The 24,467-nt window shown below is 33.7% G+C and overlaps 2 protein-coding genes across 3 annotated transcripts in view; one reads left to right on the plus strand and one right to left on the minus strand.

Moving 5' to 3' along the window:
- LOC131852820 (protein yippee-like 5) overlaps positions 1-24,467 on the minus strand; it is a 519,555-nt gene that overhangs the window by 453,458 nt on the left and 41,630 nt on the right. The gene's annotated exons all lie outside the window — the stretch shown is intronic.
- On the plus strand, positions 342-19,160 carry LOC131852766 (calnexin). Of its 2 annotated transcripts, none has more exons than XM_059203487.1 (13): positions 342-561; positions 746-841; positions 2,047-2,211; positions 3,602-3,751; positions 6,693-6,901; positions 7,869-8,076; positions 9,607-9,727; positions 10,120-10,262; positions 10,832-10,948; positions 11,886-12,026; positions 13,431-13,553; positions 14,704-14,865; positions 15,447-19,160. In XM_059203487.1, exons 2-13 carry the CDS (start codon positions 746-748, stop codon positions 15,513-15,515), a joined length of 1,704 nt encoding a protein of 567 aa, XP_059059470.1. In that variant the 5' UTR covers positions 342-561; the 3' UTR covers positions 15,516-19,160. The 2 variants fall into 2 exon arrangements, with proteins under 2 accessions (XP_059059470.1, XP_059059471.1); XM_059203488.1 differs by having other exon boundaries at positions 342-460.

Raw genomic sequence — 24,467 nt, forward strand, 5'->3', positions numbered from 1 at the left:
AGCATATAGAACCGTATATTATAAATCAATTTATTTCAATATTTCTATAAAAAAATATAGCATTGATTTTATAACTCACTAATAACTTTTTATCATGGTTTTTTTTTATAATTATTCTTTTATTAAATATGTATAATGGAATTAATGATTTGTTACACAAACAAGAATCCTAATTTTTTATTATACTTAACTCGGTTTGTAAAACCACTAAACAAACTATAAGAAGTTGCTGACCACGTGAGAATATAACATAAAATTTAAATTGTTGGAACGCATCGGAAAATTCTGGATTGCGCCTCTGTCACGCTTTGACAACTGTTTATATTTGATTGGCTGAAAATTTTCAGAGGAAAACGAAACGGAACGAAAGTCATCCGCGTTTGCTTTGGTTTTTTCATGTTATATCAACAATTTATTATAATTAAACATCATTAATAATAATTTCAAGGAAATAAACGCGGTAGGTACTTAAAAAACTGGGAAAAATCTTATTTTATTTCGAAGCCTAAGAGCTGTACCGGTGGTCCTTAATAAATTGAGGATATCCTTTTTCATCTATCGGTTTGTTGAACTTTAGCTTTTTACACTTAATTAAATTAACTTGACTCTAGTTTCTTCTATAGTACATCGTTGTTCTATCCTAACGTGATTTAGAAGTATATTGCAAGAGTGATTTTTGTTAAAAGTCCTACGGACTTTTTAGAGTTGAGCTTACGTATTTACTGTATTAATGTTTTTCTTTCAGATGGCTCGTATTAGTATATTAATAAGTGCCTTACTGGTGTTGACGGGGACTGCAATAGCCGCCGGTAAGGACGCTGACGACGATGTAACGGTTGAGGTTAGTACTTGTAGGTTACTCGACCTACATTTCTTTTAATTAATTTTATCTGATGTAATGTTACCTCCACTATCTGTAATCTAGATCAATTTTATCATATATTTGTCTAAGTTTATCTAACAAAATGTAACTGAATTCTTCTAACAAATCATTGTTCTAATATAGAACTTGAATGGTACTGGCAAAGAATATGGAATAGAGAATTATACAGAGCCATTGTTATCTGTGGGTCAACTATTTCTGCTGCCAAGTTTGAACTGTAATATGTATTATGGTTAAAGGGTGAGATAAGGTAGTAAAATGACTGTATGAAGGCATACAGTTCTCTGGAATGGCAACAGATGGCTTATATGGTAGCTATCACAGCCATGATTATGCAATTAAACTAAATGCCACTATAGGGAAATCCACTTAATTAATTAAGTCACACAATGGAGTACAGATAGGTATAATGGCTAAAGGCAGAATGGTAAAAAGGTTAGATTCACTGCCTGTTCTGAGTCATAGATAATTTTGACGCCTGTGAATCCTTTTAATATTTAATGAGATATTTCTTATTCACTTGTGTCAAATAGAACTTGTTATTATTATATTATTTATTTGTGATATTAATAAAATGCATTACTCATGTTTGTTTTTCTCGACTATAGTGGTAATTCAATTATTGTTTAATTGTTTTAATTTATTAACTTGCTTTTGAATGTTATCAATTCAAAATCTATTCAATGAAGTGTCAAAGAATATTTATTTGAACATTGCTTATAATTATTAAATAAGTTCTAGATCTTTTTTATATATTGCTTAATAGCAAAATGAGTGGTATATTGATGCTTTTAGCTCAACTGACAACATTTATATTTGTAGATTTGTGGGTTATAGATAAACTAGCTACCTGCTATGGCTTCACAACATGTGTACATGTATTGTACATATAAACCTCACTCTTGAATCACTCCATCTATTACTTAAACCTGCATTATAATCAGATCAGACAATGGAAGTGACTTAAATTTTATATATGTAAAAATAACTGTAACCCTTAGTTTGCTTAAACTTTAATACCCTAACATACTATTAATTTATATAAAAGATAGTCTTTTCCATATCTTACAATCTATTCAGCCCCAAAAATGTAACAAACAGATAGATGGACATACATGCTTTTGCAGTTATAACATTGGTATGTTTATATATATATTTATCAGACTGAAGATGAAGACAAATATAGCAGTCCTCAAATAAGTGGCAAAGGTATCTACCTAGCAGAGCACTTTGATGATGAGAATGCCTTCAAGAAGAAATGGGTGAAGTCAGAAGCCAAGAAACAGGGTGTGGATGAGAATATTGCTAAGTACGATGGAAACTGGGAGGTAAGTCAATTGTATTTAGTACTCACTGTTCCCTGCAACATTGTCCGCATGGAATTTTCTTTTATTTTCTAAAATAAAAGTAGCCTAAGTTACTCCTCATTACATCAGTTACCTGTCCTTTAAAACTTTACCTTAAAAATCCCCTTAAAATCGGTCTGGCCATTTCTGAGATATACAGAAAGCCTGTGGAACAAACAAACAGACAGGCAGACAAAAATTGTAAAAAATGTTATTTTTGTGTATGTACATCTCAAAAAGTATTTATATTCATATGCATGTAGTAGCCGGAACAAACAAAAAAAACTGTTACTTCAATATTACCAACAGACACTCCAATTTTATTTATATGTATAGACATCTGCTTCTTTCCTAATACCTTCTACCAAGTGGGATAATCCAATTTATGGATTCAAACACTTTTAGATTATGTCCTTATCCTCAAAACACTTTTTTTTTCTATTAAGGGCTTTGGACTTACAGCTCAGTGGTTATCCTCACCACAGCATTATATATGATGTGATGATGTGTCGCTACTTAATTTATTTATTGTAGTATCTAAGTAGTGAGTATACCATTGAAATGATTGTACTACAACTACAATGCTTATTCGAAACGCGGGCACTCAACACGGAGTCATAATGCAAACTTGGGAGTGTTTGGAGAAACATGAAAGAAGAGAGGAGAATGGAAGGGTCTTAAGTGTTGACAGAAATATTTCAAGTGTAGGCACAGGTTATTACTCTGTCCTATAAAGACATAGCACTGCAACTTGCAGAGATCTTTTGTTCTCACTCCTTTTTTTTGCTGCAAAGTTTGTTGCCTTCATTTGTCAGGGACAAGAATTTAAGGACATTCTTAGGAGCAAAGGTTTTTATATCTTCGGGATAGTGTGTATACTTTCTATAGCAGGTATTACATTTTTGCCTAAGCGGGTTACAACAAATAGGATGTATAGTGGCGTTGCCTCCTCCAGTGGGCAAAATTTGTGAATCTTTATTAAGATCCTCAATACACATTTTAGCGTTTCCTCTTCCACTGGACAAAATCTGCAAATCTTTGAGATAATTAATACTCCTTACTTGCAAGTAAAAATACTATTAGAGAAGTTGCTAAAAAAGATTTTCAAGACATATTTATGACATATAAAAGTAAGAATAAGAACAAAAGAAAAGGTCTAAAAAACAAGAACAGCCAGTATACTGTTAATTTATCTGCCTAAAGTAGATAAAATTAACTTAAAAGTAAATTCTAGTTGGCTAAATATTAGCCAATTTATCTTTCCAAAAAGCTAATTTTTAAACACAATACTTCTCTGCCTGTAGTAACTATACATGAATAGATTCTTATCTGACTGGAGTCAATATTTATAGATCAAATTTTTTTTTTACAGATCCAAGCACCAACAAGGAAGATCTTTAAAAACGATTTAGGTTTAGTGTTGACCACAGAAGCTAAGCACGCCGCTATATCAGCATTGCTGGATAGGCCTTTTGAGTTCACTGACAAGCCTTTTATAGTTCAGTATGAAGTTACTCTGCAGGTATTGTAATTAAAATTATATTAATAATAATAAATCCGGACAATTCACACAGCGTCATCTACTCCTTTTTAAACTGGGTATTAGACAACTGATATAAAGACTTAAATACATTTTTTTTGTATGTACATACATGTATACAAAGAAAAGGTCCAAACTGATACAAAAAATCGTACTCATGAATACAAATGTTTGTGCCCTGCTAGCAATCGAACCCGCGACCATCAGACGACGACGCCGACTACCGACGGAGGACGTCAAATGGTTCAGAACAATGGTCCGAACAGTTGTACGGTTCACAAAATTGTAACAGAATTTGTCACACTTGCAGTTTGCATGCAATTGTAACTCTCAAATAGCAAAGTAATCGACTTTAATTTGTTTCAATTCAGAATTGTTAAGTGTTTAAATAATTATGCCCCTGTAACATTGTTGAGAGATAAATTGATCTTGTCTAACGCCTGTCTAGCTGGTCCCGCGACTTCGTTCGCGAGGAATGGTGACATTGGATAGCTTTTTTTATTATATAGGTATATATATATATAATCATTTATTCAAATAAACTTACATTGAAGCACTTTTGAATAGTCATAACATTTATATTTTTTTAATCTTCGCTCATTCGGAATCTGTCTCATCACAAGAAGAACAAGCAAGAAACTTGTGTTCTTTTAAATAATTTATTCTTACTTACAATTTAAAAGTGTATGAATACAAACCACCGATTAGCACTAATTCAATTAAATACTCAAAAGAAAAAAATATTGAATACATAACCAACTGGTTAAACAATTAATTTTATATTATGTAATGATTATTATACAATGACGGATTACTGCGCTCGACCATATTATAATTATTATATATAATCTACTCGCCCCGGCTTCGCACGGATGTACATGTATTATATATGTTAATCTTCCTCTTTAATCACTCTATCTATTCAAGAAAACTGATTCAAAATCTGTCGCGTAATTTTAAAATTCTGAAGTCTGCAGGGTATTCTGAAGTTAGCATACATAGGGAGTAGGGACGGACAGACAGCGACAGGGACTTTGTTTTATATTATGTAATGATTATTATACAAATTAGACCCATATGTATAATTATTAATAATCTAGCCCCAACCAATGGAATTCAAAAAATTTCAATAATTACGAATTTCCATACTAAAATTTCAACCACTATTTTACCCCCATTAAGGATACAGCTTAAACAATAAGTTTTAAGCTTCTAGCTTAAAAAATTACGATACTTCCACACAACCTTTCATCTCCCCTTTCAACCTCTTAGAACCCTTTTTCGCATTAAAAAGTGATCTATATCCTTTCTCAGGATCTATTTGTGTACTAAATTTCATATAAATCTGTTCAGTAGTTTTGACGTGAAAGCCTGACTGACAGATAGACACAATTACTTTCGTATTTATAATATTAGTATGGATTACAATATTAGTAGGGCATACTGCTTCCCAAACGTTTTAAGCTGCATTACTTGCTAGCTACTAATGAGCTTATCGCGTGGCCACGCTGATACCTTAATTTGCTTATAACCACGCAATCCTAACTTGTGTCAATGTATTGTATTGGATTAAATAATAATGTATTTGTTTTAATAATATTAATATCTCAAGACAATTCACACAGCGCCATCTAGTCACAAGCTAATATTGTAAGATTTATTATACGGCTAACTGACCTGACCTCATGTTCATCTTCTTTAGGGTTGCCAAATTTAAAAACCAGGATTGAAAGTTCAAAAAACCAGGACTGGTTTAAAAACAGAACGTAGTAATAGTGTTGCAATAGTTATATTAATATGTAGTAAAATTCAAATCATTACATAGTATAAAATAAAGTCGCTGTCGCTGTCTGTCCGTCCGTCTCTTTGTTTGCTTAAATCTTTAAAACTAGGCAACGGATTTTGAAGTGTTTTTTTTATATATAGAGTGATTCAAGAGGAAGGTTTATATGTATAATACATGTACACCCGGGCGAAGCCGGGGCGAGTAGCTAGTAAATAATATAATCGATTTTTTAATAAAAAGTTTTTGATAAAATTATACTGTTGAAAATCAGCAATTAAGAGGCGCGAATATTTTAAAGACCCAGGACCCTGCCAAATAACTATTCAGGACTTCAAAAACTAGGATATGTCTTGGGAAAACAGGAAGGTTGGCAACTCTAATCCTATTATCCTCCCCTGGAGCCCCGCCTGTGTAAACCGTTAGCGCAGGCGGGTGCACGAATTTATTATAATCTTTTAATAGATGGAATGAAATAAAAAAAAAGGCTAAAAAGGGTCAGTCAATTGCATTGACGTCCATACCGTATTTATAAACGTGAACATATAGCACTTCCAAAAAATATTGGCCATCGGCCAAAATACGATTGCGTTTATACGTTTTTACGACGTTTATGTGAATAATACATTTTTTAGCGCCAAAAGTTTTGTAAACAATGACACATTGCTTTCTTTGTGTGAATTTTTAATGTTATGCAAAGTCATGAAAGTTCTTATTACGGACTTGTAACTATCATTCGTTCATATTTATAAAAATAAAATCTTAGGACTACTCACACTGCACCATCTATTTCCTAACTAAGTACAGCTTGTGTTATGAGTACTAGACAACTGATATAAATAATTTCATTTTTTGTAAATACATACCTAATCTATATAGAAACACCCAGACCAATACAAACAATCACACTCAGAAATACAAATCCTTCACCGTGGAGAATCGAACCCGTGACCATTCAATTAACCGCTAGACCACTGAGGCCGTCGAATCTAGTTAAATATGTTATTTTATATGTAACAGTAATATTAAAATACACTCACTGCATCTCTAGATATCTTAGTACATATATAGAAGTACTAAATTAATTTGATTCAGGTATATTTTTATGTGATTTAACTATATTTACGACAATATTTATAGGAAGGACAAAACTGTGGGGGCTCGTACATTAAACTCCTATCAAGAGGCACCAACACAAAAGCGGACTTGCGTAAATTCCACGACCAAACGCCGTACACTGTGATGTTTGGGCCGGACAAATGTGGCAATGATAACAAACTACACTTCATATTCAGGCACAAGAACCCCAAGAACGGCACTATTGAAGAGAAGCACAGCAAGAAGCCCACGTAAGTCATCATCTACTTCTTCCTTATCCCATTCATTTGTGGACGGCGTAATGTTTTTCTCTTCCATTCATCCCTGTTTGCAGGCGACTGGTTACTCCCTGTCTTGCCATATCATCTTTCAGATATCTACGTAACTACTTACAATAAAATAACCCAGGACAATACACACAACGTCATGTAGTCCGTAACTGAGCAGAAACATATATTTCTAAAATCTATATCAAAATCAAACATATATTTTTGTAAATACATAATATACGTATAAAACACCCAGACCAATACAAACAAACATACTAATGAATACAAATGTTTGCACAATGCGAGGAATTGAACCTGCGACCATCAGAAAGTGAGGCCATGTGCTAAACCGCTAGACCACTTAGGCCGTCAAAAGTATGAAGATATAGGCAAGGATTTTTAACCCTCTGGGATGGTGTCTTGTAAGTGGTACCAAAGGTGTCGCATGATAACCGTGATATCATTTTACATTATTATTCAGAATATATGTGGCGTCCATAGGGTACTATGGAATAAGAGGTAGAGAGAAAATTAAATAACTGTGATTATTCAAAAGTACTAGAATTAAGTTTATTTGAATAAAGTGTTTTCTATTCTATTCTAATTAAGTTTTTTGACGGCGTATGCCTTATCTCTTTCTCTTACATACATTTACATACTCTCATCTTTATAAACACGATTCGTCTATGAAAGAGTATACGTGTGAGGGTTAAAAAAAATTATATATCATTATTACATAGTATAAAACAAAGTCGCTATCGCTGTCCCTATGTATGCTTAAATCTTTAAAACTACGCAACGGATTTTGAAGCCGTAATTTTAATAGAGTGATTCAAGAGGAAGGTTTATATATATAATATATGTACACCTGTGCGAAGCCGGGGCGAGTAACTAGTTGAATAAATGAATGAATGAATCATTGTTCTAATAATAATTAATCTCATTGTAGACAACGTATAGAAGACTTCTACAAAGATAAGGAGCCCCATCTCTACACACTGATCATTCGGCCGGACAACACATTCAGAATACTTGTGGACCAGAAGGAGGTCAATTCGGGATCCCTGCTTGAGGACTTCACCCCACCTGTCAACCCCCCAGAGGAGATTGAGGACCCTAATGACAAGAAGCCTGAGGATTGGGATGAGAGGGAAAAGGTATGAGTATAGTCTGACTTTCTCATACCTTTGTACAACATTGGCTTTGTAAAACTATTTCCTTTTGACAAAATTGCAATAATATATGCTGATATAATAATAATAATATAATAATAATCTCAGGACAATTAACACAGCGCCATCTAGACCCAAGTTAAGCTAGCTAAAGCTTGTGTTATGAGTACTTCATAACTGATACATATACATAGATATTTTTTTTTATAAATACATACATATTATACATAGAAAACAACCAGACCAATACAAACAATCATATTTATGAATACAAATGTTTGTGCCGTGCCAGGAATCGAACCCGCGACCATCGGTCGTAAAGCGGTGTGCTAGACCGGTAGACCACCGAGGTGGTCCTCTATTCTCCTTAATTTGAATTAAAATTACTTGTCAATTCTTCTTAGCTCAAAAGCCCTCCGAACTGTAATAGACCTGTATAGAATGAATAAAGATATTTTGATTTCATTTGATTATAAAAAAGTGTTCTGCATAAGTACCTCGGTCTCATGTATTGCAGCCGCTAAGCTATGTTTTGGTGAGATAAGACTGTGAAATTATGAGATAAATGGCATGGCACTTTAATTCTCGGATATGGCAACACATAATATTTAGAATCAACCATCTATGTAACTTTGCAACAAACTGCTATATGTTACATCGTCAGATATTTTCTGGAAGTTTATCAATTTTAATAAACATAGCAGTGCCGTTATCTTTAAAAAGACTTATTGTTTGTGTAACACTAAAAATTATGTTACAGTACAGTTTTAGATGTATATGTATTTAGTATACTTAGATAAAGAAAATGTTGTGGCATTATTTTGATATTTTAAAATTGGCAAGCTCATGACAAGCGTACATACAAAAAATCTAATATTTCCTCTATTAATATAAACTGCTGGTCGTCCAGAGGTCGGAAATCGACAATTTCTTTAAATTATGTTTGAACGTTACTAATGTTTTGTCACACATGCTTCATATACTTTGATAACAGTACAGAAACAAACCTTGATTCACTGATTTCTAAATTAACAATATTGACATTATTTGGCATTGGCGTTTTGTTATCAGTCATGTAATATAATGGTTAGTGTATGTAATTTTTTATTTAATGATTTAATGTACTTTTGCATATGCATAGCTGAAAAAAATTTGCATTCTGCACACCTCTATGTAAACCATAAATGTGCGAAATTTCATACTCCATCCACGCAATTTTGGTAAAAAGGGGTAGTTTTTACTTATCTATATATTCATATAGGTTAAATATTACTCATTGTAAGTTTTTACTTATTTGTAGATAGCAATGTACAATTTTTTTACTGTTTTGCGCTATTGTCAGGTGCTAAGAACTGTAACACTGCGACCTGCATAGATCTATTGTGCTCGCCCTTTTTCAGAGTTCGCTACCTAGACCCGCCAGGGACAAGAATTGAAGGATATTCTTAGCAGCGATGATTATCCCTTCAGCATAGTGTGAATGTACAATATTCTATATATATAATTATTTTTTAGGTAGTAGATCCTACAGCGTCGAAACCGGAGGACTGGGATGAGGATGCGCCCGCGCAGATTGTGGATCCCAATGCTGTCAAGCCTGACGGTTGGCTGGACAATGAACCCGAGATGATTCCTGGTAAGCTTTCCTCATTCGTCCATAACTAACAATGTACATAATCTATATAAATAAATAAAATTGAAGTGTATGTAATTTCAAATTAACAGTTTTTCACTAAATGCGTATGAAAGTATTGAATCATTGAAAATTAATTTAAAAAATTGTTATCTATCTATCTATTTGTTCTTGTTAATCTCTGAAACGGCTGGACCGATTTTGACGGGTAATACACTCGCAGATAGCTAATGTTCTAAGGAGTGACTTGGGCTACATATATTTTTATCTTTTAATAAAAAAAACAGTTAATTCCTTGCAAACACATATATATATTAAAAATCAATATCAATACAAAGAAAAGAGACTCATAATGTCTACCTCGATGTATGTAAAGATATTTACATTTGTGATAGACCCTGATGCCCTGAAACCATCTGACTGGGACGAGGATATGGATGGTGAGTGGGAGGCACCACTCATCGACAATCCGATCTGTTCCACGGCTCCTGGCTGCGGAGACTGGTCCCCGCCTACCATTCCTAACCCCAGCTACAAGGTAATTATGACCACCCATGATAGGGTAGAAATTAAAACGTGTCTTTGTTTTAAAATTTATTACAAATATTTATCATAAGCTGCATTTATATGTAGACTCTTTCACGCGCGAATCGTCTTTCACGTAGCAAATAATGAGCATATAAAAGCACAGCACAGCAGAACTTAATAAATAAAAAATATTTAAAACTAATGTAATTGTGTAATTTCTAATTGTAATACAAGTTTATCTAAATCGAAGTTATAAGAAGAAAGACATTTTATATTTTATTCAAAACTACACAACGGATTTTAATGTCAACAATCAGCAAATATCATAATATTTTTATTTCACATTTATGTTTTTGAGATACAATTATCAAGTTTATTTAAAACTACACAAAGATTTTAATGCAGGTTATATAGATACTTTACATGTGTGTTATAGCATAGAACAAGCTGATAAATTTAAAGATACAAATATTTAAATATCTTTATGCATCCATGCGAAGCCAGGACGCATCGATAGTGTTACTATAAAGTAAGCCTCGTTATTATTTTTACTTAATTGTTTTATTATTCTTATTACAGGGCATTTGGCGCGCGCCTCTCATTCCGAACCCCAACTACAAAGGGAAATGGTCACCTCGTAAAATACCCAATCCTGACTACTTCAAAGATGAGCAACCATTCAAAATGACGCCTATTGTGAGTTTATGATTAATTAACTTTACTAGTGGTCGCCCAGTGGTCGAAAATCAACAATAATTGGTATAAATTATAAGTTTGAACTTCATAAGGTTCTATTGTCAAAGACTATACTTATGCATGTGTGTGTCAAATACATTAAACAGTATTATTTATGCATAATTTAAAAACTATATTAGCATTCAGCACTCCTCAATATAAACTGTCATTGTGTGAAATTTCATACACATCCGTCGACGCAATTTTCGTAAAAAGCATGACAAATGTTTTTTCTTCACATATTAATAATATAAACAATCTGACCCGTAATATATAGTGGTCAAACATTTAAATTAATTTTGATAAATTTTTGACCAATCAGAGATCACTGAGAACTGTTCGACTGCGATACACTATAATTCTATACTAGTTCAGGTGGCATTATTATATCTGTATGATTAAAAGGATTTTCACTGTTATGTACAACTTGACTATGTAAAACAACCTAAGTGTTGGGTAAAAAAGGGAAACTAAGGACAAACCTGGTTCGTGTCGTCCCCGCGTACAGATCTTATATACGCGTAGCCGTTTCACTTTAAAAATGCTCAACACACGATGATTTTCAATGCATGATGTACTAATAAGATGATTGCGCGGAGATCGCGGCTGATGGTCCTGTTTACGTTGATTCGCGGAGAATATGCTGATTTCTGTGTTCGTGTGCTCGACGCGACGTACAACGAACGACTCTCGTTTTGTTGATGCTACCCCCAGATTTGGTGGATAAAAATAGGAGTAGGATTTCGGGTAGTAACATATTGCAAATTGGTTATAAATAAGTAGATTTATATCAACCACTAAGATTGCAATAAAATTATACATTTTTGTTTTTTATAATATTCAAAATTATTTCCAAAATGTACCTTAAGGCAAATAATGGTGATAACTTATTTGACAGCATGCTGTTGGTTTCGAACTGTGGTCGATGTCACCGCTTCTTCTGTTCGACAACCTGATCGTTACTGATGACGAAGCATTAGCGGAGCTTTGGGCGCAGCAATCCTTTGTACTGAAACGAGCCAAGATCTCTAGAGATTCGGTGAGTGTTTTCTATTATCACACCTCAGGTGCTGATCATGCACCAATCCCAAGAGCACTTCGTCTGCTTAATGAGGTATCTGTAATTTGTCAACTTGACATATTTAACTGTACTGCCCCAGAGTTTCACAGAGCGGTAACAAGTTTTGTGGAGTCACAATATTAGAATAGGTATTATTCTTGTGTAAATTATTATTGTTATTGTAATTTCTGTAGTTGTTGTTTTCTATATATATATATAGAAAACAGTTATTGTTACTATAATTATTATTACTATTAATCTATGTATTGCGTAAGTTTAATCCTTGATGAGTGCATTGGTATTATACTGTAATACTCACCGAGAGCATGTAAATAAATAAATAAATAAATTATTACCGCTGAGTAAATAATAACATTATGTTCAATTAACTTTAACGATCTCAGTCTAGCGGTTTAGCACCCCGCTTTACTTCCGATGGTCGCGGATTCCTTGCACGGTACAAGCATTTGTATTCATGAGAATGATTGTATCGGTCTGGGTGTTTTCTTTGTATGTTATCTGTACATTAACAAATCTATATGGCAGATGCATATATCTACAAATTGTTTAATTGTTTTTGTAATCGTGTGTAGTCAAGTCTATAGTAGTATTTTTGTCTATAAAGGCCATCTGCGGCCAACAGCATCAGAATAGTTATAAAAAAACTCGTAATGAATATACTGTCATGTGATAATAGAAAACGTTATGGGGTCGCATGCTTCGCGCCATGAACTACAAGCCGGGATGGTGGGCCATCTACGGGGTGTACTGCGCCATCCCCATATCTATATACGTGGCTTTCCTCGTCAAAAAGGCCAAAGAGGTCACACTTTACCACTTATTAGTATGCTAGAATTTAATGGTGCCAGAAAAAATGGTTTTAATTATATGGCAGTATTTGTCCTCAGTCAGTTTACCCCTTTCCAGCTAGAATGGTGCTTATACTGAGCTAACGGTTACCGCTACTGTACTATTAAATGGTTTCTCTGTTTCATTTATGTTATATAATAGAATAGAATTTATGAAATTTATAATAATTACATCGAAAAAAACCACAATTACCTCTCTTTACACTGATCACAACCCAGCATAAGGCTGAAAACAGCTAATAATGTGTAAGATAAAAAATATATGTATTATATATATAAAGTAATGTATATAAAAATATATTAACAAAATTTTACACTTCGTAATAACTTAGTTCTTTAAAAAACAAAGTGAAAAAATATGTAAAATGCAGTAGTGATGTGACGGTCTTTTGGAATTCAAACCGTCAAACTACATGTTACCGATAACCTATTCCTCCCTCTCTCCATTTAAGTATTAAGCTAGTAATGTAAGTGTTAAGCTAGAGAGAGTAGTGAGTAGCAAAGCTAATTGCAGGACTCTGTAGTGGAGAGGACGCTGAGGTACGCTGCCAATAACCCGTGGATTTACGCGGTGGTTATCGTCGGCACTTTCCTCGTGGTGGGCCTGTTTGCGTATCTGTGCTGCGGATCCAAATCTGTGAGTATACTACACCCAAACATTGTAATGTAGCATTGGAAAGAGAAGACGAATAGACATAGCAAGTATTTTTAAACTGTGTTAATACTAGCTGTTCAACGCAACACGCAAGTTTCTTGTTCGTTCTTGTTATGAGACAGCTTTCCGAATAAGCGATGAATTAAAAACTTTGGTAAGGACTACTCAAAAGTGCTTATATTTAACTTTATGTAATGATTTTTCTATTATCTAAATATATGTAACTCAAAGGTGACTGACATAGTGATCTATCAACGCACAGCCCAAACCACTGGATGGATCGAGCTGAAATTTGGCATGCAGGTAGATGTTATGACATAGGCATCCGCTAAGAAAGGATTTTGATTAATTCTACCCCCAAGGGGATGAAAGTTTGTATGAAACTTTGTCAATTTTAAACCGATCGGGCTGAGACTTTGCATGCATAAAGTTTCTATGACGTAGGCATCCCCTAAGAAAGGATTTGGATAAATTCCACCCCTAAGGGGATGAAAGTTTATATAAATCTTCTTAGATTTTGTAGGCCCTAATTTTTTACACACGCTAAACAAAAGTAAATCCGCAAAAACTACACCTAATTAATAATAATACTTACTACAACGTGAGCGAAGCCGCGGGCAAAAGCTAGTTATAATATATATTAAGTACTAGCAGACCCGGCCACGCGTTGCTGTGGCTAAGTTTCTTGAATAAAATAATATTGCGACTATAGAGAATTTAATTAAGCTATCCTATCTTTCAAGTTGGATCAAATTGCACATCATCATCTTAGCCCGGAGGACGTCCACTGCTGGACATCAAATTGCACACAATGCGCAAATCAAATTTGCAATCGGTTCAGTAGTTTAAGAGTCTATTGCGGACACACCCCGTAACTCGTAATCTTATATATAAAATTTTCGTGTCACAGTTTTCGTTCCCATACTCCTCCGAAACGGCTTGACCGATTCTCATGAAATTTTGTGAGCGTATTGAGTAGGTCGTCGGCCAACATCTATTTTTCATCCCCTAAATGTTAGGGGTAGTCCACCCCTAAATTTTTTATTTTATTTTAATACAAAACAACGTTTTAGTTTTTATATATAAAGATAAATATTCTATCTATATATTACATCTGTTTGTGTATTTCCAGGACCCTGATGCAGAAATTAAAAAGACTGATGCTGTACTAGAGGATGATCCCCATCAATCCGATGGGGAAGGCGAAGGTGCCGAGGAGGATTTGCAGGAGAAACCCAGCAAGGCCGACCTCGAAGGCCCTGAGTCGCAGCCAGACTCCACTGAGGCGGAGGAGGTACTTTTTTTTTACAGATTGTTTTAGTATGTATTCTTTCAACAGAAAGGTTTTTACCACGTTTAGATCCCTATTAGAAAGATTCCGTGATTTACTAATTATACACATAAATAATGACCACGTCACATTTAAAACAGTATCTTAGATCAGTGTGTGGATACATCGGTGATCTAGCGATTCATTATTATGGGGTTGGCCAGCCATGGGTTCAGGGTGGAGCAGCAATAAACAAATATTATGTAACTAGCAAACTGTATACGCCGAATTATCCCGATTATTTTTTTTCATACAAAAGCAATAGGGTGTAACCGCTTTTGCTATAGGATGTAACCATTTTGTATAAATGTAACAAACAGATACAGGATGCTCCCTGTATCTGTATATTATTTTTTCTGTCGACTGTCGAGTATGAACTTTCTTATGGATATTAGGTGTCATAATTAGTACTTAGATAATTTCTTTTTTAGGTTTGGTTAGGTACCTTACAGGTCAGAGCCATAATGGGGCAAGTGCCCCGCCCTGCCCTACCGGCTACGCTCATCAATTATTTATTATTAAAGTTACTATTAAATTTGTTCCAGACGACGCCTCTCGTGGATACAGAAGGCGCTGGCGATGGACAGAGAAAAAGGAAGCCCCGCAAAGAATAAACTCACAAAGTTTATATTCCTAAAGGGAGAGAGGTAGGTTCACACTTGACCAATCTCTACAGTCGGTTACTGCCGTCCGCTGGATGTGACCATGCCTGAAGATGAATTTATTTCATTTTATTATTTTTGTTGTATTTTAGCCTAATTGAGTTACGTAGGTATATTGTACAATACGATTAAAATAAAAAAAATATTGCCTACAATAATACAGTTACACAATTATACAATGTTTATATAAGAATGACAATAGGTAGAAAGTCAGTCATTGCTGGAGTAACGTCCAGCGCTGGGTTTTAGTTTGTACCTACGCCTTCCTAATCTGTGAAACCTAAGCAAGTGGAAAAACACCGACTTTATAATATTTATACGTACAATTAGGAAAAATCACGGCATCGTACCACGTTTTAATCATTTTTTAATGAGTATCTGTGATTATGGCCGTCGAAACACTGCTGAAATATGGGATTTTGACACCGAACGAAAGGTTGGTAATAATTATAATTGAAGCATGTATGGATACTTTAAGATATCGTATATTGATTACGTATCTCGTAATAATCTCGTACAAATTTGTACGAGACTGTAGATTTTCGTACATCATACGGTGAATAAAAACCTCGTAATCGTACGAAGAAGTTCGTACAATTAGCATCTCATATTACTATTCTTATTTTAATCGTATTGTAAACAAACAATGAGCTAATCAAGTTAAATTACACACCGTACATAGGGTTGTCGATCTAGAAAAAACTATTTTCGTAAACTTTAAGGGTAGTTTCGGGTCTTAAAACAATGATTAGGTGTTGGTTTTTTATTATTTGCTCGATGCCCGTATGAGTTTGGATGTAATTTATCTTGATTATCTCAACTATATGGGTATTTTGTTTTATTTATTTTTAGTTATAATGATTTTAATAATTATTTAACACACTCAATATTTAGAATTTATATAGATAAAATTCCAAAGAAATATTTTTCTTATCACAAAAATGCAAATAATTTATGATTTTATTTTGTTATTAATTATTCAATTTACTCGATAGCTAAATGTCAAATATATGCAAACTATAGAATTTGCACTAAAATTGTATTTAAATTAACAATAGTTGCCTTTACACGTACGCTCTTTCACGCGCAAATAAAATTTCACACAGGAAAGTATGAACATGTAAATGTAGGCAAACACAACGAGAAGATCCGCACGCGCTGCTAGCTCGCCGCCGCATCGACATTACCGCGTCCTTCAATCGTACGTGCTTTAGCGCCTTTTTATAATAATAAATTATCATTGTCAAAATGTCGAACATCTGACCATAGAGCAAAGACATAATCATAGAGTTGTTGGTAATTTATAAATCTTAAACGTGTCTTTGGAAAAAAAAACTGTAGAATCAAAAATTTAATTTTAAAAGGAACTGAAATGACGTGACCTAAACGCTAATACGCGAAAAGGACTGAACGCAAAAAATAGTAAAATGCAATCGCACACGATTGCGCGCTTTCCCGCGATAAATCGCGTGCGTTTCTGATCGCGTTTGAAAGAACGTATTGTGTAAAGGTGTCTATTCTGTTTATTAGTACAGGAAATGTAGTAACTGTTTTAGTTTTTCCTGTTTACCTCGTAAACTACCGACCTGGCGTGAGATTACATATTTGTTTTTTTAATTTTTGACGTATGTCAGGCATGGTACAGTATTGGACGAAGTAATAACATAGCGAATCGAAATATGTAGACGTGATCTGTTTAGAGTTTTCTTCGTTTAGTGCACAGATGTGTGATATCTTTCAGACAGATATCTGTTAGTATTTTTTATTTGTAACTGTACTACATTCTTCTGTCGTGGATACTTTTGTGGCAATAGCGCCATCTGTTTTGTTACAACCTTTTTAAACTTATCTTAGGATAAATAGGTTGAGGATAATTCCAATTTGTTTCATAAACGTCTGTATTGTTTAATATATGTACAACAATTGAGTAGTAATGAAGTTTGAACATGTCTTCTTGTTTATAAAGTAAATCCATTGAGATATTTGAAATAAGAGCTCTGAATGTATTCTCTGTAATTTTGCAGTGTGCGTTAGAAATCGGACTAAAGTACCGTAAAGTAATTGGTTGAATGAACAAAAATGTGTTTTTAATTTCCGTTTTTTTTTTTCTCTTATGATCTATTATTATTCGTTACGGTTTCGTTAAATGTATTTCATTTTCTTTTCTACCAAAGAGTATATTCTATGTTGTGACCGAAACATGTGAACAAACTGTGCATTATATTGTTTTTAGTGTATGAATAAATTGAAGCATTGTAAGATATTGCGTCTTGAAATTTTTGTCTACGACCTAGGTATCTACTAATCGAAATATTTAAAAGTATATGGTTGTTGCAGTATTGTCTTTGAATTTAAAAGTAATGAACTCACTTTCTGGATAGGTTAATTAATATCTAAAAAGCCAGTTATAAATACCCTATTTGCTATTTGCTCTATTTATAGTTCATAGTATTTTTATAACAAGATGCGTTGTTCTCCATCTCGCTTGCACCTGACAGAGGCAACCTTCAAAGTTAACATTGTAATACCAATATTAAATTTATAGATATTTCTTTAATTATTTCGTTCACGTAGCATCGTCCTGTAAATTTCTTACTACTAACTTTATGTATGTAAATAGAGTTCCGATTTCTGTAGTGCTTTAATAGATTGTCTATGGACTGTCTTTGAAATGTTGTAGACAACATAAAACTATTGCTGTATTACAGTAAGACCTCGCTTAACGCAGGGGATACGTTCCAATAAGTTCCAGCGTTAAACTAGGCTATCTTTCTTTCTTTTCTTCGGAATCACTACTATCAATATTTTAGTTTTCTTCTTGCTCAGTTAATTCCTTGAGCTCATTATTAGAAAGACTAGCTGCTGTTTCTTACACTATTTCCTCGACGTCTTTTCGTTGTGATCCGAATTCCTGGGTTGTAATAAAGGAGCGCTAAACGAAACAGCGTTACCCGGGATCTTACTGTACTAGTATTTTTTATTAATAACTGTATAATTTCCATCTTTATTGAATTGAATTGACAAATTGCATATCAATGTTTTTAATAATTTGATATTGAAATTGCAAACTTTGTCACCGCTGTGTAAAGGTATTAAGATACATATATATGTATACTTCATATATTTGCTTACTAACTTGTCATTATATGTTTCTACCAATTGTAAGAATTATAATAAATTATATTTTATAATCTGTGAAATGTATAAAATTTCTGCCTATTCATATGTTATTATATATGTTTAATAATTTATGCATTTGTAATATTACTACGTCATGCTTCAATAAGTACAATGGTACTTCATATAATATAGTTATTATTCATACATTCATTATGCAATACTATTCAAATTTATATGAAAGAAATATTTTAAGACATGTCATAATATTACATATATTTATATATGAAATATATTTATAACATTAATGTACAAAAAGAACAAGATTCTCGTTCTCATATAGATAAAAAAACTGTCAACAATTAACTAAAATTGTCCATGGATATAAAATTAAATAACAGTAATTCCGTGTAGATTTAAGTCGCAATTGTATAAACAATATATATATACTTGGTGTGAAAAAATATATAATAATATAAAGTCAACATATTTAAAGTTGCTTATGTATAAGTCCATAATTTGGTTGTTAGTGGTCTAATTTTATTTAGTTATTTTTATTTATTAATAACGTCACGTCACGCCACGTCCCGGCTTCGCACGGATGCATTACAAATTTTAATATATCTCGGCTTGCTGTACTGTAACACGCATATATTATACACTAGCTACTCGCCCCGGCTTCGCACGGGTGTACATGTATTATATATATAAGTTGTCATTTGCGTTTTGTTATTCCAAGTCTGATTCTTTTTTGTTATACCACGTTTTATAGTGACTGACGTTTCATGTCAACTCACACGGGAATGCTGTCGAACGGGATAAAAAGTCCTATGTCCTTCTCCTGGCTCTAAACTACCTCCCTGCCAATTTTCAGCTAAATCGGTACAGCCGTTCTTGAGTTATAAGTGGAGTAACTAACATGACTTTCTTTTATATTATTATATATATACATATACCTTCCTCTTGAATCGCTCTATCTATTGTTAAAAACTGTATTAAAATCCGTTGCGTAATTTAAAAGATATAAGCGAACAGACAACGGCGGCGATTTATTTTATATTATATGAAGATTTCAAAATATATATGGCAATAATGTAGCTGCCTGATTATAAATTATGCATTATTTGGTTGTGTGCGCTCTATTTTTAATACTTGCAACACCTTGAGGATTTTCGTGTGTTAATTTAATAAAGTATAAGAATATTATGGTAACACATGTCACTGTATGGTGAGATATAATTGATTGTATGGCTTGATAGATGTAGTACATATTGGTGAGTCCATATAATATAAAATTGTCTATCTGTTTGTTATTTTAGCGGGTAAATGGTGTAACGGATTTTAATGAAATTTGCTGTGAAGATAGATTGTGTCATTGGCTATTTTATAATCTACATTTAAAAAAAAGTTGATGTTTGCACGGTAATCAACTAATAATAGTATATGCTATTATTACATAGCTTTACTACTTTATAAAAATATATATACTTTACTGTAAAATAAATTGCATCTATACGACAAATAAAAAAATTAAAGAAATAAAAGAAAATGTTTTAAAATATAATCCATCTAGTCCCAACTAACCAGAGCTTGTGTTATGGGTACTAACTGATATAAATACTTAAATACATATTTCAAAATACATACATACAAACAATCATACTTATGAATACAAAGATTTGTCCCGAGCGAGGAATTCAACCCGTGACCATCTAACTAAAGCGGTGTGCTAAACCGCTAGACCACCGGCTGTCAAACATAGTATCTACTTGGTTATCAATATGTACTATTTCTATCACTTATTATTTCCAATGCTTATTACTTGTACGTCTTGAGTTCTTTTGTATATTAATTATTAATTTGCATTATATTATATGTTAGTATTAAGGCGTGTAAGAGGAGGCACGGCCGTGTGGCTTGGCATAGCAACACGTGTCACATAGTAGGGTTAATATTGTAACGATGCATTTTTACGTCGGTATGTGCGATATTGTGTGTGTATAGGTACAAGTTAATGGACTGTAATTTACATGAATAATAAAATATTTCTACTACACGAACTAGTTTTATTTTACACTATCTATACGTGCGACTTCGTCCACGAGGTATTTAACTTTATTTTTCTGAAATAAAATTTTTTTCTATAATAAAAGTAGCATAAGTTACTTATTACATCGGCTACCTGCCAATAAAAGTCCCCCAAAATCGGTCCAGCCGTTTCAGAGATTAGCCGGAACAGACATACAGACAAAAATTGTAAAAAATGTTATTTTGGTGTATGTACCGTATTTATATTCATATACATGTATTAAAAAACGGTTATTTCAATATTACAAACAGACACTCCAATTTTATTTAGATGTATAGATGTATAGATTATAAGTGTATAAGGTTAAATACATAAATTTAGATAATAAAATGTTTCTACTACACGAACCAGTTTTATTTTACTTCATAATAAGTGTACCTACAGCCTTGTCTTGAAAATATTGTTATCAACAATAAGGTCGCCTTATTGTAACGATACATTTGTCCTTGTGTTATATAGTTTGTGCCTCTTCTCTACTGTCTGTTGCAAATAAAGTATATTCTATCGATCTACTATTGTTACTTTAAATACATAAATTCAGAATACTCATTTAACTAATTTGTAATTTCACGCGATATTGGTACAGAATAATACACAAAAAAGAAAAAAATATATATAAAATAATAAAAAAAATTATCCCCAAGTATGGCACTACTTTTACAAGCTAGGCTTTTTTTAAATGCATGATACACCAGCCTGCGCTAACGGTTTACGCTGGTGGTTTACCAGTAGTGAATTTTATGTGGGCATAGCTCATTAAATTAAAATAGTTTCAGGGGGAACCACGTGGAGGTCAACCTAACTGCATTGCTAGCAATGGGATTATTAGTGCACATTTTTGTAAATACAATATATATAGAAAACACCCAGTATGATTGCACATTGCGAAGAATGGAAACCGCGACCATCGGAAGTAAGGAGGTGTGCTAATCCACTAATCAAATTAAATAAATAGTTAAATGTTTTATTTGAGTGTTCGACACACAACAAGTAAAGACAATAAACATTAACAATTTACAACAATACAAGAAATAAATTGAAGTGTCTGTTTGTAATTTCAAATTCACAGCTTTTCACTAAATACATATGAAAGTAAATAGGGTACTTACATCAAAAACATAATTTAATGCTACGTTTACATTCTTTCTTACGGGCGACAATAGCGTCTGAATCTCGCGCTTGACTCGCGCACGAAAAACCGACAATCGAGGGAGCGCCGGGCAGCGCGAGTGGTAGCGCCAAGGGCATGGGAAGTGTTTCCACTCGTGTTTACACTCTCGTGCCCACTTCCCTGTCCACTAGGGCTGAGTGTAAATTGGGCATAAGAAGACACGGCTGGACAATTTTCACGGCACATTAACTCACAGATACCTAATGTTATAGAAGTAATTGAGGTCTTTTATTTTTTCTTGATATTAATAAAAAAAAGATACAACGAAGACCAAGGTAACAGCTAGTAATAAATAAACAATTGTACCCCAGAAGTACAGTACTTGTGAGGTACCATTACTTATGCAATACATAATGCCTGAAGAAATCCGTCAGAGAGCGCTATCTAGTCCCAAGCTAAGCAGAGCTTATGTTATGCGTACTAGACAACTGATAGATATATTTAAATATATATTTTTGTAAATACATAACTTAGAAAACATTCAGACCAATACAAACCAGCTCTCTCATGCATCATGTAAATTTGTGGGGCCCTGGGCTAAATCTACTTAGGGGCCTACCTATAGTAATTATATTACTCAACTAAAAAAATACCCCGACCAAAACAAGCGACCAGAAATTTCCCGTTCCTTTCGATAGACGCGCACTTGCAGCGATTGATCTCAGGGTTGCTAACCTTATGATAGGTTTTTTAATATTCTAGATATTTTTTATCCTCGGGGCCCTGGGCTGCAGCCCAAAAAGCCCTTAGGTAGATCCATCCCTGCACTCATGAATACAAATGTTTTGTTTCGAAAACAAATTAATAAGAGCACGGACTATATGTCAGTGGGAAAAAAATACATATATTTGTACAGTACGAGGAATCGAATCCGCAATTATCGGATGTAAAGCAGTGTGATAAACAGCTAGTCTACCGAGGTCGACAAGATTATTTGTTAAAACTACTTTTCCTGTCTGAGACTAGTGGACTAGAGGTCCACAGTGCTGTATTTTTTTTATGGATGATAATGGAATGGTCCACCCGCCTGCGCTGCCTGGTTTACGCTGGCGGGGCACCAGTGGAGGATGATAAGATGAGCATGTGGTCAGGTTAGTTAGCCCATCGTGATAAATTCACCAAGATTTATCAAGATGGTTTCCAAGGGGAACTGCGTGGAGGTCAACCTGATATGGTGCATTGCTATTACACATTACTAACAATCCCCTTTCCCCCCCACAGTGCCGTATTAGAATACAATAAGTATTATAATGACTAATGAGAATAGTTATTAGAACCTCTAGTTCACTAGTCTCAGATTTAATCCTATTACAATCGTAAATTAATCGCTTCAAAATGAAGACAACTCATTAGTCATTATAATAGTTTAAGTTGTGTCAGACACGTTCAAACAATGAAATCATAACTGTAAGTAATAAATTATTAATAGTACTACGTAATATGGACTACTCTCCGCGGGGGGGAAGGACTTTGTTAGTAATGTGAAGTATTTTTATTCATTTATTTCAGGCATCTAGGTCCATATTATAAATACCTTATAGACTAACATACATATAATATTATATTTAAAAACTAATACATTGATATTGTCTGTGTGATCACGGCATTGAAGACGGCAATCTGCTACGGTAGCGCCGATATACCACATCTTTCGGCCAGTAGTCCTCTTTCATGAAGGTGGACAGCAAGTTGGTGGGGACCAGGGCCACAAATGCTTTGAAACTCGCGTTGTGACTAGACTCCAGCTGCATCACCCTCAATGTCAGGTTAATCATTGACCGTAATAAACAGACGTATGTGTACATCTTATCATTCTCCACTGGTGCCCTGCCAGCGTCGACCCTTAGCGCAGGCGGATGCACCATTCCATTATCATCCATTAAAAAAAATATATCGTCCGTAAGAAGAGTATTGTCTGCATTTAGCCTTACTGATGTAAGCCGCTATGCCAGCCGAGACTACTAAAGTAGCCAGCCGGCAATATTTATTTTTATTTGTGTTATGATAAGCGTGGATGACGTTTCAACCTCTAAGCAGCCCCGACAAGAAGACAGACAGTCTTCTTGTAGGGGCTGCTTAGAGGTAGCACCTATTATGTACAAGTATTTGTTTAACAATAACAGGCCACTGTGTTTCAGTCAGTCAGTGGCCTCTTATTGTTCTTATCATTATTTGAATAGTACTAATAATACAAACGTGTGACTGATACATAAATCTCGTAACTTAACTTAAACCTATGATCATTGACCAAACAGACGTATGTGTTGATTCTATGTATTATACTCAGTGCGTCATAGTATGGTAAGGATGGCAATATTTATTTTTATTATGATAATTTTCATAAAAAAAAACAACTCCAGTATAACTCAAAATAGTTACACTTTTTAGTTATGTTTGAAATGAATTTTTTTTTAAATATTATTGTCGAAGTTATGACGTAACGAACATTAAAAAACATATCTTTTCTTGGAGTCGGTTAAAAGGTGTAATTTCTATGATTTATATATATTAGACACTCGTTATAATT

The sequence above is a fragment of the Achroia grisella genome, unplaced genomic scaffold (assembly GCF_030625045.1).
Source record: "Achroia grisella isolate CSIRO2021 unplaced genomic scaffold, CSIRO_AGI_Agris_v1 utg862, whole genome shotgun sequence".
In the NCBI taxonomy this organism is placed as follows: Eukaryota; Metazoa; Arthropoda; class Insecta; order Lepidoptera; family Pyralidae; genus Achroia; species Achroia grisella.

Coding starts and splice junctions, on each gene's coding strand:
- LOC131852766 (XM_059203487.1), top strand. CDS start 746: ATGGCTCGTATTAGTATATTAATAAGTGCCTTACTGGTGTTGACGGGG. Junction 8,077..9,606: donor ATTGGGATGAGAGGGAAAAG/GTATGAGTATAG, acceptor ATTATTTTTTAG/GTAGTAGATCCTACAGCGTC. Junction 12,027..13,430: donor CCAAGATCTCTAGAGATTCG/GTGAGTGTTTTC, acceptor AGCTAATTGCAG/GACTCTGTAGTGGAGAGGAC.